Genomic DNA, 18764 nt, shown 5'->3' on the forward strand with positions numbered 1-18764 from the left:
AATAGAAATGTGGTATATAATGTAGAACCCGCAACACCATAGCTGTTGACACAATACCCAACCCTTTCTGCGGGGCCCCATCCCCCATCCGAAAATCCAAATATACTGTAGCGGCATCGCGCGCGGGCCGAGTACGGTACCGGTATAGTACCGGTACGTGTATTGGCGTATCAAATTATATATAGGCCTAGTCTGTCCAATTCCTTCAAAACATGTCGACTGTGAACAACATGGCGAGTCTTTTACGCAGTATCAACCGAGCTCTCTTGCAATTCCACCCTGGTTTGTCTCGAAAAGTTAGCAAGGTATGTCAAGCAAGGGTGAAAAGTATTTTCTCTGTTCTCTATAACTATCGACTGATATCTTAATGAGGACTGTTGACATTGCTGTGATTGTCTCATCTTGAAGAATTTTTATTTTTCTTCGGTCCCATGTCTTGATAATTTTGTGTGCTTTGCGATGTTGTTTCACTTCCAATCATCATTATCACTAATATCAGTCATTAACTTAGTTGTACATATTTTAACAACGTCTAAGCTAAGAAAAACGAATTTCATTTCATGTTTGTCAATTCTAGTTGTTAATCAACAATTTGATCCAAGTGAGTGGACCTCCAGGTAGGGTACCGGGTATATATTTATTTCAGATTCTAATTTTATTTTTATGTATTCAATTTGCTAATTGCCCACTTCTGTTTTTGTGTCAGTGTTTGGACCTCAGGTACTAGGAGTGGCAGTGCAGTAGTACTATAGTAGTGAGCTTCATTTTCATTTTGTTTTTTATTTGAATTTTCAATGTCCTTTCAATTTGTACTACCGTAAGGGCACTAGTATTCAACCCGTTTGGAGAGTTTCCTCAAATATATAGAAATATAGAATTTACCTGAATTTCAGACCCGTCTTATTTCCAAGAGCAAATGCTGGTTATTCTTTTTCCGTTATTTTTTTCTTCAACCAGTTGACTGTGTGCGCGGGCGATCGAATTATAAGGCGACGGATTTTGGTACTAGTATTCAACCCGTCGGCACTAGTATTCAACCTAGCGATGAAAGATGGCCCCGTCTCTCAATCTGCCCTTGTCCCATCCGACTATGGACTAGACCATTTGAGATGAGACCAAACAGGGAATTAATCAAAGTCAGAGACTTACATAGATCTAGATCTAATTTAGCAATCTAAACCCTTTTGAGATTTGCTATCAATCCTCACTAGGTTGAATACTAGTACCATTCAGTGCAAAAGGCCATCGCCGCATAATTCGATCCTCCGCGCATACAGTCGACAGATTGACAAAGAAAATATTGACAACAGATTACCCTGGAAATAACAAAGGTATGAAATTAAGATAAATTCCCTATTTCTAAATATTTTGGGGAATATGTCAAAATCTTTGAATTATGCCGGGTTGAATACTAGTACCCATACGGTAGTGATGTTTTATCATTTGATCAATTTATATGCATACCGGTACTGATAATGTTGTAGTTGATGATTTTTTGGTTGATGATGATGATGACGACGATGGTGATGACAATGCTTCAAAGCCTGTACAAGTAATTTTTTTTTAATGATTATGGAACCCCTTAACTGTAGTGTAAGTGGCAATTAGACTATAGAAAAAAATTGACATTTTTCGACTGTCTCATTTGCATATCCATAGGTTGTGCATATCACTATTTTGTGAAAAATAAGTGAAACTTTAAAATGTCATAACTCTTATTTTGCATCCGATTTTGATGAAATTTTTAGCGTTATGCTAGTTTGATTTTTCTCTATTTATTCAAGTCAACATTTTTCTGGGGTGGACTTGGCCTTCAAAAGAAATATGACATTGGGTCTAAAAAAAATTTGTTAAAAAAGTAAGTGATCATTCTCGAACTTTTCACTCAGAAATTACACGTTCGGTGATACAGAACCTTTTTTGAGGGACTAAAACATTTACATGCGTAGAAGGGTGTGAAGTTGTTTTTTAAAAAAGGAGTAAAGTTATCATGTCATATTTTGTTGGCTTTTGTGTATTTTAATTGAAATTTTGATGAATTTTGAGAAAACAATTTGTTTGATATGATTGATAAAAAGTGTTTGGTAATCAAATAATTAATAAACAAAAAGATTTGACAAGTTTTGTTCCATACGTCACAACTAAGGTCTTGTAAATCATGAGAAATTAAAATGGTTAAATAAAAACTATTTGAAATTACTAGACTTACTGGCCTTATTTTGTAAATTATAAAATTCGATCAACTCTTCAGTTTAATGAATCTTGATATTCTCATTTAAATCTGCCTTAATAAAGCAAATTTATGTCAAGGTGGATAGTAAAATTATCAAATAATTTGTTTTCATCCATCAGTTTGTTTTGCTTCATGCAGATGCTATATTTGAATTTAGATGGTTACAATCATGGTTAATGGGTTACTAGTACTAGTAGATGGAAATAATACTTGAATTTGAATATTCTACATATACATGTTCCCATAAGAAATGTTCATTTGCTTTTTCCTATCAGCATGGTAATTTTTCTTGTTTTCCAATTGTGAAGTTTACTTAACAGGTCTTTGACCTTGGTTACTTATTTGTTTTTGTTTTTTCAATCTCAGATATATTTTTACTGTGCAGTGCTTGTATTTTGCTATTTATAAAGGACATCATCTTTTGCAAATGTATATGAAAATAAATTTTATAAATTTATAAACTTATGAACTTTATTATTTTTTTACAAATCCTTGATCTTGAAAATCAGAGAAGTCTTTTTAGTGAAATACTCTCATACCTACAGAGTAGCAAAGTGTGATGTCATACTCATAAATTTTCAATTTTTGCATTTCAGCATTTTTTATATCATAATTTGGTAGAGCATGGATGAAATACTCCTACCCAAATTTGGTGGGAATCAGTCCATGGGGGCCCAAGATATGACCTCATGATTCATGAATACATAATCACCCCAATTGTAGTAAAAAGTTGGCCTGTTTCTAAATGTCATGAACCAGGCAAATAATGATTTCATTAGGGCTAATTATGTATAAATTTATTAGGTAATATCTTGGGCCTTCGTGGACTATTTTGCACCAAATTTAGGTTGTGGATGTTTTTCATCATTCCCGTTGAGCTACGACTGCAAAGGCTTTTTTTTTCTTTTTGGTGATGTCATCACTTTAGTACTATAATGGAAATACATGTATGTGGTTCATCCGTTCATGTTCGAAGTCCATGACTATAGATGGGAAATTAAGGATTTCAGTAGACATTGCGTTAAGTCACAAATCAGAATATAGTTGTTTTTCCTGCTTCTGATGTAGGCCGTTTTGCTATATCACTTGTGGGTAAAAGTTTGGAGTGATGGCCACTTCAGGGCCCAGTAACACAAAGCCTAGGCTTAGCGTTGATCGTGGAACAAATTTTGATGATTGATTTTATTGAACACAGTCAATGTACAATAAATCATAAAAGTAAGTGTAGGATCAGTCACTGTGCTTTGTGATTCTGGACCCAGGTTGCAACAGGTGGTCATTCACATCTGGCTTTGCATGTACCAGCATTCTGTAATTTGAGGACAGTCCCTAATGAGCTTATCAATTGGTTCATAGCTTGAATTGCATATTTAGTGCAGTGTATGCAGAAGCCGGCCCTCATAAGTCACAAAAATACATAGAGTAAAGGGTCATGACGAGTCTTAGTGCAAATTTATTTTGATATCAATTGTAAGGTTTCAAATTTATATTCTGGGTACTTTTTCAGCTCGATTCGGTACGGTAAGCACTTGACTAATTCAAAGGGTGAATACTGTTGCAGTTGCATTTATAACCAAGAACAACAGCTGTTAGAGTTGTTCCCTGATGAAATAATCAATTAAATATGAAGTTCAGATATTATGATATTACATTACCGATGTAAATCCATTCAATTGTAATATCGTATGAAATGATTTAATCAGTCACTGCATTTATGATTCTTTATTCTTAAATTATTATCGCTATTTGGTACATACTCCAGTGAAACACGATCCATAATGATTAAAGTGGTGTCAATGCCTCCCCCCATTTCTCATTGGCTTTGAAAGTTTGAATATTTTTTCTGCCCTTTCCATTTGTTCTATAATACTTTCCCTTTAGAGATAAGTGGCCTTGCCCACAAATAGACAAATTTAAAGCTTGGATGAAAATGATGAGGATGATGATGATGAAGATGGTGATGATGAAGATGGTGATGATGGTGGTGAGGATGATTATGGTGATGATGATGATGAGAAGATAATGATATTTATCGATAGAGATAGATAGATAAATAGATAGATATATAGATAGATAGATAGATAGATAGAAAGGCAGACAGACGTGTGGATGGACGAATGGACAGACAGATGAATTATATCGATAGTGGTATTGATGCTTACTGACATTTTGTGTATTTTTATTCCGATTTTAGGTTATATGTAGATGTTGGCGATGCCATCTGTGAAAATGAGAAGTAATACCAATACTCATCACTATCTGTCTCATCTTTCGATTTATTTTACAGCCCTTGGCAAGATGTATATCTACTACTCAGTGTCTCAATGTGGAGTTTTGTGAGAATCCTTTAGAAGCAGTTAGTGATATACCTGATAATTCAACGCTGCTTGTTGGAGGTACGTTTGTGTGAATAAAATCCAATGAATTACCTCTAGTTCTCAACCCACTTTGTCTAATGGTCATTTTGTCTTGTATTGATCATTTGATCTAAAATTCTCAGTTTTTCATCTTCAAGGAAAGCTACCATCAAATAATCATTTATTTACCCGTAAGTTTGCCCATTAAAAAATTTGGAATACAATGATTTTATACATCTGAAGTTCCAACCGCATTGCTCATTTTGCTGACTTAGTTTTGCTCATCAGTCATCACTAAACACTCCGATGAGAATAGATGGTACCAGCTAAAAATATACACAGGGAAAAGGGACATTCACCCCTGAGTGCCTAGGCAGCTCAGCTAAAGCCGGGGTAATGATAATACAAGGTCCGCTGGGAGAACAGTTTTTAGAACTGAAGTGGCTTCCCTGGGTAAATATACCAATATTATTATTATTATTATAATATAAGAGAAAGCTGTTGTAAACGATAATAAAAATAATGATGATAACAGCAGCAATATAGCATACAGGTATGTAGCTGAATTTCATGTCAGATAATTGTTCTATTTCTTGATTAATTCACAATGAGTTCTGGACACTATTCACCTATTTTTTGGTGTGAAGGGTCTCAATACTTTTGGATGCTTGATGCATTTGATACTGACATTTGGATTGCTAGGCCGTGAATCAAACCCTATATTACTGCTTTATCTGAAAAATTAATGGGTGGAATCTTAGTGTTGGTATCTAACATTCTTCAGAAGTTCAGATGCTGCTTTCATAGCATTTGCTCCGGCGACAATTTCTGCTATGGAAAATCTACACGTTAATACAAAACTAAAACCTAACCTCCAATACTAAATAAACCCTAATCCCTAACTTTACATTATTGTGAACCAAAAACTCTATTACAATCCTAACTGTAACCCTATGCACTCTGAGATATTAACACCAGGGCAAATGCCGCAGGAGCATGTTGTGTCACCCAGATGCTACATTGACAATTATATCCTACATAGATTGAATCCTGTATAGTGATTGGTTCAAATTGCATCATGTGACCGAATATATTTCAACTATGATATTGCGTGACGTCAGACCTCGATATATTTTTGGATATATCGAGGTCTGACGTCATTATTTCGCAAAACTGGATATCTAGCTAAACTCTCGGGCGCACCGGCAAGCGCGCTCTCTCTCCTGGGCAAGTCCAGCGATGCGTCGGCGCAGGCACTAATCTGCGTTCCGCTGAGCACGGTGGCTCAGAGAAAAGTAGATAATTCAACTCAAGTAACCGGACTTTGCAAGCTCAACGCATAGATTTTGGTTGTAAATTATCAAAAGTAGGATATAAAACAAATATACCAGGCGTTTTATTCGAAAGCATAATGGGAATTATTAATCCTCGGTTGGACTGGCAAAACTACTATATTTCCCTCGGGGCTTCGCCCCTCGGGAAAAATAGTAATTGCCAGACCAACCTCGGATAAATAATTCCACTATACTTTCTCAAAGCCTGATATATTTGTTTAGTATCAACCTTCCAACCTGTTGACATGGTACATATCACAGTACTTTGATGATGGTGGTGAGGGCAATGACAATGATGATGATAATTACGATGACGATAACGGTGATGATGATGACAGTGATGATGATGATGATAATGATGATAATTTCAGTAATTATTCCCTTTATTCAACTCTAGGATTTGGACTTTGTGGCATCCCAGAAAATCTCATTCAAGGATTATTAGATACAGGGGTAAAGGGTATTACAGCTGTCAGCAACAATGCTGGGTAAGTATATCAGTGTTATCACAGTCCAAGTCAAAGAAATATTTAAAAGACAACTGCACACATATTTCCTGTGTAAATTTATGATATTAGTAATTTTTAAGTAGTTCTTTAGGAATATTTCTTGATTTTGCCAGTCAAGATAGTTGAATTTACCAAGCTGTAGTCTCAGTTTTTCCAGAACCCAAATTGAATTCTCTGTTAAATTACAGGTTGCCCAAAAATACCCTATTTTCTTACTAATTGTAGAAGGTATTTTTTTGTTGCTATATTTAAAAAGTTCTTCATTTTGGGGGATAATTCTTATCCAGCCATCCACTGGTAATTTACTTGTGTGAAATTCAGTTTATTTGAAGAAGAAACCACAATTTGACAATTGAAAGAAAAGTAACAGAAATCACTTGGAATCAGTTCATGCAAAGAAGGTCCAACAGAATACATTTACTTTTTTTAATGTGATACTCAAAGATCTATTAGCTTTGTATTAGATGAAAATCTGATCATCCTATGGAAAGCCAGCACTACCACAATCATTGTTCTTAAAGCTGTGTGCACACTCCTTTGGAATAAGTTCATATACATAGAAAGCAGAATACAGAAACATTGTTTAAAAATGTGTAATGTTAGATCTCCAATGATTTCTTTGTACTAGCTCAGAGTCTAATCTTATATCAATGTCAACCCTATGGAAAGCCAGTAATGCCATAATTGAATGTTACATAAGCTGTACGAACACTCCCTTTACAGTTTGATTGGTCAATGGATGTTCCGTTCATGAGCGTTCATCTAACTAAAAAGCAATAAAGCACTGTGCTTACAGATTTTCTTCCTAGTATATAACCAGGGAAAACAAATAAACGGGGGCTGGGGGCAATTTAGCCCCCGAAATGCTCAAAAGAGCCCCGGAAACTAAAAACACGAGCCTTGGAAATCCCCATCCATCGCAATGTTAAAGCTTATCCAGTGTTGCAGATATATTAGGGAGTAAGTTGTGAAAAGTAGTACTTAAAATAATTTTTTTTTTAATTGCCTGTTGATAACTTGTAGTATTGCATGATAGTTTCTATAACTTTAGTTGAAACCGATTTGAAATCAAGGACACTTTTTATAGACAGGACTTTGGTGAATGTGAGATGAAGTCTAAAGTGATCTTGAATCTTGATCTTTAAAACATGAATCTTTTTCTCTTGGTAACAGTGTGGATGATTTTGGCCTTGGTCTCCTCCTTAAGACAAAACAGATTAAAAGGATGGTGTCATCATATGTCGGTGAGAATGCTGAGTTTGAAAGGCAATATTTATCTGGAGAGTTAGAAGTGGAGCTCACACCACAGGTATGTATACAACTCGATTGTAGCACTACTCGGACAGTATTTGAACTGAACGATGATTCTAAGCACTGTTTGAAGACATTGAAATTTATGAGACATTTCCTGTTTTTTAGCAAGCGCCATGATTGCCCAAATACAGGTGCTATACAAGATCCCGTCATCATCATATACACTGCTTATGCATAGACTATCACTATCATGATAATAATAGTGACCTCAGTTACCCAGGGTAGCCACTTCAATCCCGAAAAACTGTTCTCCCAGTGGCCCCTGCTTTACATTGATAATGTTGTTATTACCCCGGCTTTAGCATGGCTACCCTGATTTAGTCTGCAGGCACAGACCCTGATTGAAACTTTGATCAGCAAGTGTGTCTCCACGCAAAGACTAGCACGTACAAAATTTGCTGTTGAGCGAGAGGGCCTTCATTACACAAGGCATGAGTAGGCTGCACATTCAGACCCTCAACTTAAGTGAAGGGTTTGCACAGCAGACTAACCCTGATTGGGCGCTAAAGAATTCCACACTCTGATCGAATGACTAACTTCAACCCTGAATGTAACACTAAACCCTACCCTAAACCCTAACCCTAATCTTTATATATCTTAATAGACGAAATAAAGCCCGGAGCAGCTGTCGCAGGAGCAAATGTCGTGTCACCCCCAAGATAACTGTTTGTTAGTCTGCAGGCACAGACCCTTGGCTTTCGCAAAATTCAATTCAATTTATTCAAATTCCATTCAATAATCGCATAGTGCATAATGCAGAGTCTGAATTAGGGAGACTAGATTCACTATGTTATGTGGCTGGTGGCACAGACAGAGTCTTTGGAGTCTAGTCTTCCCTCTAGACCCGTTGTTGGTTGAAGTGTCAAATATGAGTCTGTGCTTGCAGACTAAATACTTGTTGCCATGGACACTAAATAAATATTGATCTTTACTTTTGACAGGGTACCTTAGCGGAAAGGATACGAGCGGGAGGAGCAGGGGTACCAGCTTTCTTCACCCCGACTGGTTTTGGCACCCTAGTACACCTTGGTGGATCACCCATCAAGTACAATGATGATGGGTCGGTGGCTATCACCAGTGAACCTAGAGAGGTAGGACGAGATTGGAACAGGGATGGAATTGAGGTCGGCCTTGAGTTCACATTTTTTCCGGCCTTGGCCTTGGCCTGAGTCACTTGAACTTTATAAGTCTATTGGAGAATGTTATCTCAAGAGCCTTGTGACTCGTAATTAGCGATCTCGAATCCATTCCTGATTGGAACCTCTGACATTGGCTGATTTCAATTTTGGTGTTGTCCTTTGGTGTTAGTGTTTGTTATATTTTTTCCATCAGTACAGCACAAAAGTAAAAAATAGACTGGTCTCAGGACAGGTGTCACTTGGTGGGCATTTTCACCACAGATGGACACAGAGGCAAAAAAATCAAGTTGATATTCATGTAAAATGCTTTATGTTTTTTAATAAAACAAGACCTGAAGTTTCTGAGACAAATTTTTTTTTCTGACTCTGGCAGCCATTTATTATTTCAAAATGGCTGCCAAAGTATGGATACAAATTAGTGTTGAAAATAGTATATTGATACATATTTTGTTTTGACAGATTTTTAAAGAACAGGTTTGATCATGATGTTTTCGCCTGTGATTTAGCTTGCTGTTATAACACTTTTTAAAATCCCACAGAAAGAAACACCAGTAATTCATTCATCTGATAAAAAAACATTGATGAAGTATGTGATATGGTATGTAATGTCAGTTACCGAAAACATGAACTTTTTTTTCTCATTTCCTGGAAAAGAGGATATATTATATGAAACTTGGTAGATTTCCTCTCTAGGTAACACCCCTCCCTTCTACACCAAAATTAAAGATTACCAATTAACAATGAAGCCATAGGGTACCATTAAATATATGTAACGTCAGTTACCAAGTGGAAAATGTAATGTCAGTTACCGAGATGTAATGTCAGTTACCATGATAAAACGTTGGTTACCAATATTGAAATGCAAATATGTGGTCAATTTTATGGTGAAGAAATATTGTATACTTGTTAAGTCAAGTCACACCAGAAGGAGCTTGCTATTGACTTTTAAAAGGTAGGCCTATAGTTCACAAGGAATACTATATGAAATTATGAAGGAAGTTGCATTCCCATCGTGCAAAAAAAAATTACTATGAAATTGTTTTGAACATGCACTTACCAAGTACCTAATTGTTTGTATCAGACAATTTTTTGTTTGGTTTTCGGGGGGGGGGGGTAGGGGGTACTTTTCCCAACCTATTGCCTAAATCTGCAACATTTTTAAAGCTTAACATTGTGATGAAGGGGATTTCCAGGGTCCCTTTTTTAGTTTCTAGGATTCTTTTGAGCATTGCCTCGCTAAAAGTAAATTCCTGGTTTTTATACCTGTTAGTAGTGTGGATGTGTGATACAATTTTGTTTTTGGTTTACAAGTATAGATAAAAAGTGAAATTTGACAGTTCTTATCAATGTTGCATCACTTGCATGGATCTACTAAAACTGTGGTGTTTTTTTCTAATTTACAAATAGTTCAGTTTCAGTTTAGAAGCTGGAGTTTATTTTTTGTTGACAGCTTATAAAAGAAATTAGCAAAGAAAATGATTAAACAAATTATGAAGAGAATTGAAATCTGACAGATATGAACAAGCATTGCTTGCACTGACCAGAATAGAAATAAATAAAACTACATGGCTGCATGAGATTCGGGGGAGGGGTACATGTAGCCTAGGGGAGGAGACCCTTATTCATTTTTGCCTTTTTTGAGGGGAGGGGGAGGTTGGAGAAGGAAAAGGTTTAAAAAGTCAATATAAAACTGATGAATATATTATGAGTGTATAGTCAGAAAAATCCATGTGTACAGTCAATGCAATATTCAATTACTATAGGAAAACATGTAGCTGCTATGACCCCCCCCCCCCCGAGTAAGTAAAACATACATTTCTTATCTTTTGATAATTAAAAATGTGAAGTATTATGAAACTTTTATGATTTTAAAAAGCCTTACATATAAGTACCAAGAAAAGTATGCCTTTGAAAATCATACAGCACTGGTAAATGTTAATGTGTATTGTCAGTTACCGACAAGTAATGATAAAAATGTTCAAATCAAAGAAAGGAATTAAGAAAAAGAAAAAAGTTTTTTATTAAAATGTTCCTAAAAACTCGGGTATACTTCCACATCAAGCTCACTTTCATGTGAAGCCCTGCACAGAAGATACAATGCAATGATTCCACACATTTGACTTCCATGCGTTATATCTATGACAAATTAAGTGTAATGTCAGTTACCGTAATGTCAGTTACCAGCATGGTTGTGGAAAAATTATCATAGTCCCCAAAAGACAAAAACGAATTTTTTAATATTTTGACACATCTTAACCTAGTAACGGAGGTATATTTACATATTCAAATTATTACTCTATCTACTCAGGGACATGAGATATTTCAATTTTAATGAACACCCTGAAATTGCATGTCCTTTTGCGTAATGTCAGTTACCGACACGTTTTTGCTTGCTGATGCGTAAAAAAATGTGGTTACATAGGAAAACTTAGTATCAGAGTATACAGCAAGGTTCACTTTATTAACTCTATAAAAAGCAAACTCCCATCATTTGTTGTTTTAGAGATACACACAACGAAAGGTGTGAAATCATTGTGCCGTGTAATGTCAGTTACCGTGAAAATTCCCTGGTGTTGGACTATCAATAATGGGATTAGGACCATTTTAATAAACCCAGATTAAGTGTTGGTGCTTCAAAAGGCAATCTAAATTGTGTTTCTGACACCAGCATCAACACCAAATTTTAAATCATCTGATGTGATTGGACCATTTTTAAAACTTGGATTAGGTGTTAGAGCTATGGAAGGCAGTCTACACTATGCTTCCGACACCATTACTTACACTGAACTTAAAATCACCCTTTGCAAGTAACCTCCTGTACGGGGGGTTTGTTTTCAGTTGAATCAAGTAGCAATGCATCATCTTTTCCTATCTAGTGTAAACAAACAAAACTTCAGTGGTTGATCAAGTGATGGAGTATTGTAAGGGGAAAGATTAATGCCTAGTGTGAAAGGCCCAAAGATGACTCCTTTAGTGTGAAAGGCCCAAAAGCCGCCCACACCAAAAGGGGTGAAGGGCAAAGAGTATAGAAAAAGTAAGAAATCCTTGCCACCGAGGGGAAGGAGCCAAGATAGATACCATTGTATAATGTAAGTACGTAGTAAATCCAAGCCAAGATACTACCCTTGATGATTGAATATTTAGAGTTTAAACATTTAAATGATATATTCCATGGGCGGCGGCGCGGAGGATTATCCTTTGTTCATGGGGGGGACATCTATTATTGCTTCCCCCAATACAAAAGATAATCCTCTGCTATGACACCCATGCTATATTCAGATGGAAAATGATACCAAAGGTTAAATAAACTGTGTTTATTTTAGGCTTGACTGCTTTTGTTGTTGTATTAGCTGAAGGAATATGTAAGCAAATCTAGCACCTGTCTTACAAAGAGCTGCGATTGATCCGATCAACCACAACTATGGACAGCCAGCAAAGTCAACATAAAATGCAAATTTGTTAAAAAATTTTCTAGATATGATGTTTATTCAGACATTCATCATTCCGTTTAATATTCAGTGTGATTCTCTTTGTTAAATAAGGAGATTGAGCTAATTTCCTGTAGAAAAAATTATGGTATGGATGGATGGATCAATCATAACTCTTTGTAAGACGGGCCCTGGTTACTCTGCTACATATAGGTTTATCTTTCTGAAGGTGAAGCTAAAGCATCTCCATTAATGGATGCTGGGGGAGGTGGGGCAAATATCAACCCCCCCCCCCCACTTGACTGATTGGGGATGACTGCATTTCTACACTTCTGGCACCTATGATTGCAACCATTATACAGTATATCAGTATTATGTTACCTAGTAACTCAAGCCAGTAAGTAGTATCTTATGTAATTGAAGTTGTATAATTATTAGTATTATAGAAATTTTAACATCAAAAAATGAAATTTTACGCATATTATTAATGTCTTACCTTTTTTTTTTCTGTTGGTAGTCAAGAATGTTCAACGGCATCGACTACATCATGGAGAATGCTATCGTAGGAGACTATGCTCTGGTGAAGGCATGGAAGGCTGATAGGGCAGGAAACCTTATCTTCAGAAAAACAGCCAGAAACTTCAATCCACCTATGGCTAGAGCTGCCAAGATAACTCTCGCTGAAGTAAGCAGACTATATTTAGATTTGATTTAGTTCTACTTGGAATGTTCATGATTAGAATTGCTATGAATGGCTCAGACTGCAATGGTTTTATGTATTAGGATTATACTTGTTGTTTCTAGAACTTTCTTAGGGTATCCCAGAACTGATACATTGGTCATCATTTTAAATGAAATACTGTACATATATTTTATTTTTTATTTTTCAAATTGGTTAAATGACAATTACTGATTTGAACTGTAGTATATTTAAAATAGGCTTATGTTTTAGATTGTCTATTGATAAGAAAAAACAAATTTACCTTCGAAACTGTCTATTTAAAGCCGAGTTATGGCAACATTCTATTTTATATTGGTAAATTCAATCCATTTCTTTGTAAATTTATTTAAAGTCCAACAGAATATAACACAATTTCTGATGCCATGATAAGTTAAGAACATTACAACTTTACATTTCAGTTGTACATGTAGGGGTCAGACGTAAATGCATGTTATAGAATTGCCCTCTTGTGACCCCCCCCCCCCCCACATAATAATAACAATACACACTTATATAACATCTTTTCCATTTTGATAAAATGCTCAAGACACTAGAAAACAGCCAAACAAAAAGATAAGTACAAGAAAAAGCACATTACAATTGAGGAAAAATGTCTGCTGGTGATTAAATGCAATTTCAGGTTGCTCCTAAAGGATATTCATATTCATACACTAAATTAATGATCCAACTAATTCATTTGTTATTTGGTTTCATTTCTATATTTTCAATCAGGTTGAGGAGATAGTTGATGTAGATTCCTTTGCACCTGAAGACATCCATGTACCAAGTATATACGTTCAGAAGGTTATCTTAGGGAAGAACTACCAGAAGAGGATAGAGGTTGGTTTTACTTTAACCTTGTGAAAGTTTGACCCTACTTATGATTTACTTACAGGGTTTTGTGTGTGCATGCATGGATGGTTCATTTCATTTATCAGATTATACAGAGATATGAATTTGTCCAGAAGAGTCTGGAGCACCTAACAAGGTGGACATGGCACTATACAAATACGCTATACTATTTTTGATTTCCATATTGTCTAATTAATTCAAAAGAGAGCATATGGGATCAGTTGTAGTGATGTTAGATGATCATGTAGTTAGAGTATACAGGGCAGTAAATTTTAAGAATGTTATCTATGTTAATCATGTTTCAAAGTTAGCTGATGCTAGTAAAAAATATTGTGAATCGCTGTTCTCGTGCAATTTGATAGTAAGTTCATTCTTACTTTACAAACAGTTTGAAATGGCTTCTAGGTAAATTACGTCTATGAGACATAATCTTTTGGTAAGTGCTGTTTCTTATTTAGTATTATTACTGTTCTTATTTTCTCAGAGACTAACATTGTCCAAGGAGAAGTCTGAAGCCAGCGAAGAAGCCAAAAGTCCAGCTGCTCTACTAAGAGAGAGAATCATCAGGAGAGCTGCATTAGAATTCAAAGATGGAATGTATGGTATCCTTGAAAAATAACCTTTCGTTATTGTTGATCCTATTTTTTCAGTTGTATAATCCCATAATTTGCTTTTAAGTTCTTTCTCCGCGTAATCCTGTGTAAGTATTTTTAATGTCAGTGATATGTACACTATTAATAACCCCACCCCCCTTCCTCATAGTATTGCACGGGATCCGTGACATTTGCTCCAGCGACAATTGCTCCGATGGAAAATCTGCACGTTAAGCCAAACCTGAAACCTAACTTCCAAAACTAAATGAACCTAATACTTTTATCTTTACATTATTCTGAACCAAAAACTTTTTAACAAGCCTATCTCTAACCCTATGCCCTCTTTGACATTAAGAACGGAGCAAATTTCGCAGGAGCATTTGTCGTGTCACCATCACAGGTGATCATTATTTATGACAAAGGTTCTCTTTTCAAATACTCGGATACACTCTTAGTTATTCTGCTCTCATGTAACACTCAATACATTGGAGTAACATATTTTAAGTGTTTAACATTTACAGATACAAGTATGTCATAACCCTGGTCAGGGATTCTAGTTTGTCAGAACAAAGTCTTTGCATTTTCTCCATTCACCGGGAGCATTCCAACAAGTTTCCAAACTCAATTGCTAGGCACACTAAATTGGCTGTTTCATCCGGTGACAAAATATTTGCTCCTGCGACAATTCCTCTGGGCTTAATTTTGTGTAAGATGTAGGGTTAGGGTTACAGTTGCAATCAGGTTTTATGTTGGGTTTAGGGTGAGGGTGGGTTATAGTGTTAAACCAAGGGTTGAAGTTAGTCATTCAATTGGTGTGTGGAATTTTAAGCAGAGCAACTGTCGCCAGAGCAAATGTCATGGAATAGTTTCACCTGGGTGTAGAGTGACCAAGTGTGGATTGATGTCTTGCTAGGCTGCAGTGGGACTTGAACATACAACCTTCTTATTATAATGCCAGAGTTAAAACCACTACACCACAACTCATTTAGACATTGCAGCATTCCGTTGATTTCAATTTTCATGAAATGGAACTGTTACCTATGATTCACTACGTTTATCCTTAATAATATATTGTTCAGCTAATCTTGGTATTGGAATGCCCATGCTAGCCAGTAACTACATAGATCCAGATGTGAAAGTATATCTTCAGAGTGAGAATGGAGTGCTAGGATTGGTAAGTTACTTCACAATTGAAAGCTTTATTTATTAAATTTCATTTTTTATCCAATCTAGAAGGGCTTTTCAGATAAACATTGTAAGAATGCTACGGCACAAAATTCATCTTAAAGGGCCGAACAAAAAAGGGGTGAAATTTGATATCTAAATAATAAATCAGATTTTTTTTAAAAACCTTGCTTGCTTACGACTTCTTATCAGAAAATTTGCACCCTATTCCCATTTGTGCCCCTCAAAGTTTTTGCCTCATTACACCACTGATTGTAATCTACTTTTGGTTTTATAGGGTCCATTTCCAAGGAAAGGTGAGGAGGATCCAGACCTGATCAACGCTGGTAAAGAAACAGTCACAGTGCTTCCAGGTTCAAGTTACTTTGCTAGTGATGAATCATTTGCCATGATCAGAGGGTTAGTATACATAAATGTCAGTTGTGGTATTAACAAATCTAAATATTAGTTGGAACAGAACCAAATGAAATGACCACCAAAGTATTTATATCTCTGAATATGAAATATGTGCCAAATGACTCTGGTAGAAAATGTGCCGTTGCTGAGAAATTGACAAAACAAGCATGACATTCTAACCAGATTGTCGGGTGCGTTTTCAAGCAATAATGATACGCTGTCCCACATATGCTTATCTGCTTCAGTGAGATTATTTTTCAGCTTGGGTTTATGTAAATATTCCAGATCTAGATCTACCATGATATGGTGACAATTAACCTTGATTTTAAATATCAAGAAATCATTGTTGCTGCAACTATTTTCCTTTACATTCAATGCATCTCTAAGTTGTGGTAATTTCCCCCAAAATGTAGTTCACTGTTCTGGTTTATTTTACATTATATGAATGTTATGATTGGATGATATGAAATGAATTTGTCCTAGTGGATGTTTTTTGCGATTTTGATAGAATCTTTATTTTGATCCAAAAAAAGTGTCTAGCATTATTCATGTTTATTACTGGATCATAAGAATGTGTATGACCTGAAATTGTTATTTCAGTTCAATTCATTTATTTCCAATTAAAAATCACAATATAACAATTCATAAAAATATGTAATTGTGTGAATTATATACATGTATTACAAAAGTCTTTCACATAAATATGTATGTATACAATAAGTCTAGCATTTTAAATAATAAAGGAAATAGGAAAGTAATAAAAAAATAATAATTTGTCAAGATATCTTCCCCTAAAATGGTATGGCTGACGTACAATCAAATGTGTTTTAGAAAATTTTACCTGAACATTAATTTTTTCAAAGTAGCCTGTTGTATTATAAGTCAAATATTCGCCAGTGTTGAAGCAATTTTTCAGACTAGATTAGGCAAAACATGGTAATATCCATATTCTGTATCAAATATCTCCATTGACCAAAATATTTGAAATTTTTTATCTATAGGCAAAGTCAACTGTATTTGACTCTGCATTTTTCTCAAAACTACACAAGGAGAAAAATGAAACTATCTTGTTTCCTTGTTGTACTTCTTCTTTCAGAGGACATGTTGACCTGACCATTCTCGGTGCTATGCAGGTGTCAAAATATGGAGATCTTGCTAACTGGATGATTCCGGTAAGTTCAGTGCAGGATTTAACCTGTTGACTTCAGAATTCTACGATCCCCATATACTTTGTACAGGGATCAACCGGTTCCAGTAGGCAATGGGTTAAACCTGTTGCCTTCTGTATTCTGTGATCCCATATGCTATGTACAGGAACTGCCTGGTTCCAGTAGGCAATGGGTTAACCTCTTGATTCTGAATTTTGTAATTCCCATAGGCTCTGTACAGGGACCAACTGGTTCTAGTAGGCAATGGGTTAGCCTGTTAACTACAGAATTCTGTGATTACCATATAATTTGTACAGGCAATGGGGTAATATAAAATATGAAGTTCAGAACACCAAAGAACATGCAATTTTGCAATAGACAAAAATAGCATAAAGCAATGCAAGTCTGAGAAAAGTCTGTCAAAAAAATTTGGTATCAGTTGTGGCTTTAAAGCTGCTGTTACAAATTACTTAAATGATTCCCTTTGATTGGCTGAGGGAAGATTTGACATTGAATCTTGTAATTTGTTATTAACAAGTTTTATGAAACAAGGCCCTGGGATTCCATTAGATAGATTCCAGTGCTCATCTAATTCCTTTATAGACCTCATGCATATGATGTCATAGTATTATAGCGCCCTCCGTCAGAGGATATAGGAATACGTGTGAACGGCGCTGTCAGAGCTGCAGATCACCAACCCATGCAAGGCAATGGATTTAGCCTTCAGATGAAGTCAGGGTCACTGATATAATTTGACCTTTGTATTTTGCAGGGTAAGATGGTGAAAGGAATGGGTGGAGCTATGGACCTTGTCTCCTCCCCCAGGACCAAAGTTGTAGTAACCATGGAACATGCTGCTAAAGGAGGCAAGGCAAAGCTGCTTACAGAGTGCAATCTACCCCTGACTGGAAGGAGATGTGTGGATAGGGTCATTACCGAAATGGTAAGGTTTAATTTATGTCTTGATATACAATGTTAATTAAATTTGTGATAGGTAGATAGTGTATGCTGAGGGTCCCATTTCAGAACTTTTATTTTTCATTGACAAGTCATTATACAATGATAAGTTGAATATTTTGTTTTTATTGAGAGAGGCTTATTCTTATTTTGGCGTGGGCAATGTAATGCATATTGTCATTGGTCCTTATTCTGAAGTCCATGGTCTAACTAAGTGCTAAAATTATGGAAAGTCAAAAACAAAAACAAAACAACAGTTATGACTATAATTATGAACAAAACAGTTATGACTATAATTTCCTGGCATTAATGAATAATTCATGTGTCAAATGAGCTGGTAAATTTGATTTGTACTGTTAGAGATTTGTGCCCCAGTTGGCTATCCATAGTTAAACCACAACTATAAACCGTAGTGTAAACCTGAGTTAAGAATACGGGCCATTGACTTTTTCTAGATAAATGCACCATATATTAATCAATCAGAAAATATTGCCAGAGGCACTGTTTTGGGATATTTCTTCCATCCACCTATCGTGTTTTCATCCTTGACAAAATAGCGGCTTGTCGGATAAACTTCAAACTTGACATCGCAATCATT

The 18764-nt window shown here is 35.7% G+C and overlaps 1 protein-coding gene across 1 annotated transcript in view; it reads left to right on the forward strand.

Annotated features, from left to right (window-relative positions):
• LOC129271020 (succinyl-CoA:3-ketoacid coenzyme A transferase 1, mitochondrial-like) overlaps positions 1-18764 on the forward strand; it is a 24579-nt gene continuing 5815 nt past the window's right edge. Inside the window, exons 1-12 of the mRNA XM_054908369.2 lie at positions 1-305; positions 4521-4629; positions 6322-6412; positions 7607-7742; positions 8689-8838; positions 12832-12999; positions 13768-13875; positions 14372-14489; positions 15560-15654; positions 15943-16064; positions 17158-17233; positions 17982-18152. Coding sequence (XP_054764344.2) covers positions 213-305; positions 4521-4629; positions 6322-6412; positions 7607-7742; positions 8689-8838; positions 12832-12999; positions 13768-13875; positions 14372-14489; positions 15560-15654; positions 15943-16064; positions 17158-17233; positions 17982-18152 — 1437 coding nt within the window. The 5' untranslated portion in view covers positions 1-212. The remainder of the gene's footprint in view (positions 306-4520; positions 4630-6321; positions 6413-7606; positions 7743-8688; positions 8839-12831; positions 13000-13767; positions 13876-14371; positions 14490-15559; positions 15655-15942; positions 16065-17157; positions 17234-17981; positions 18153-18764) is intronic.

This window comes from Lytechinus pictus, chromosome 11, assembly GCF_037042905.1.
Source record: "Lytechinus pictus isolate F3 Inbred chromosome 11, Lp3.0, whole genome shotgun sequence".
NCBI classification, from domain to species: Eukaryota; Metazoa; Echinodermata; class Echinoidea; order Temnopleuroida; family Toxopneustidae; genus Lytechinus; species Lytechinus pictus.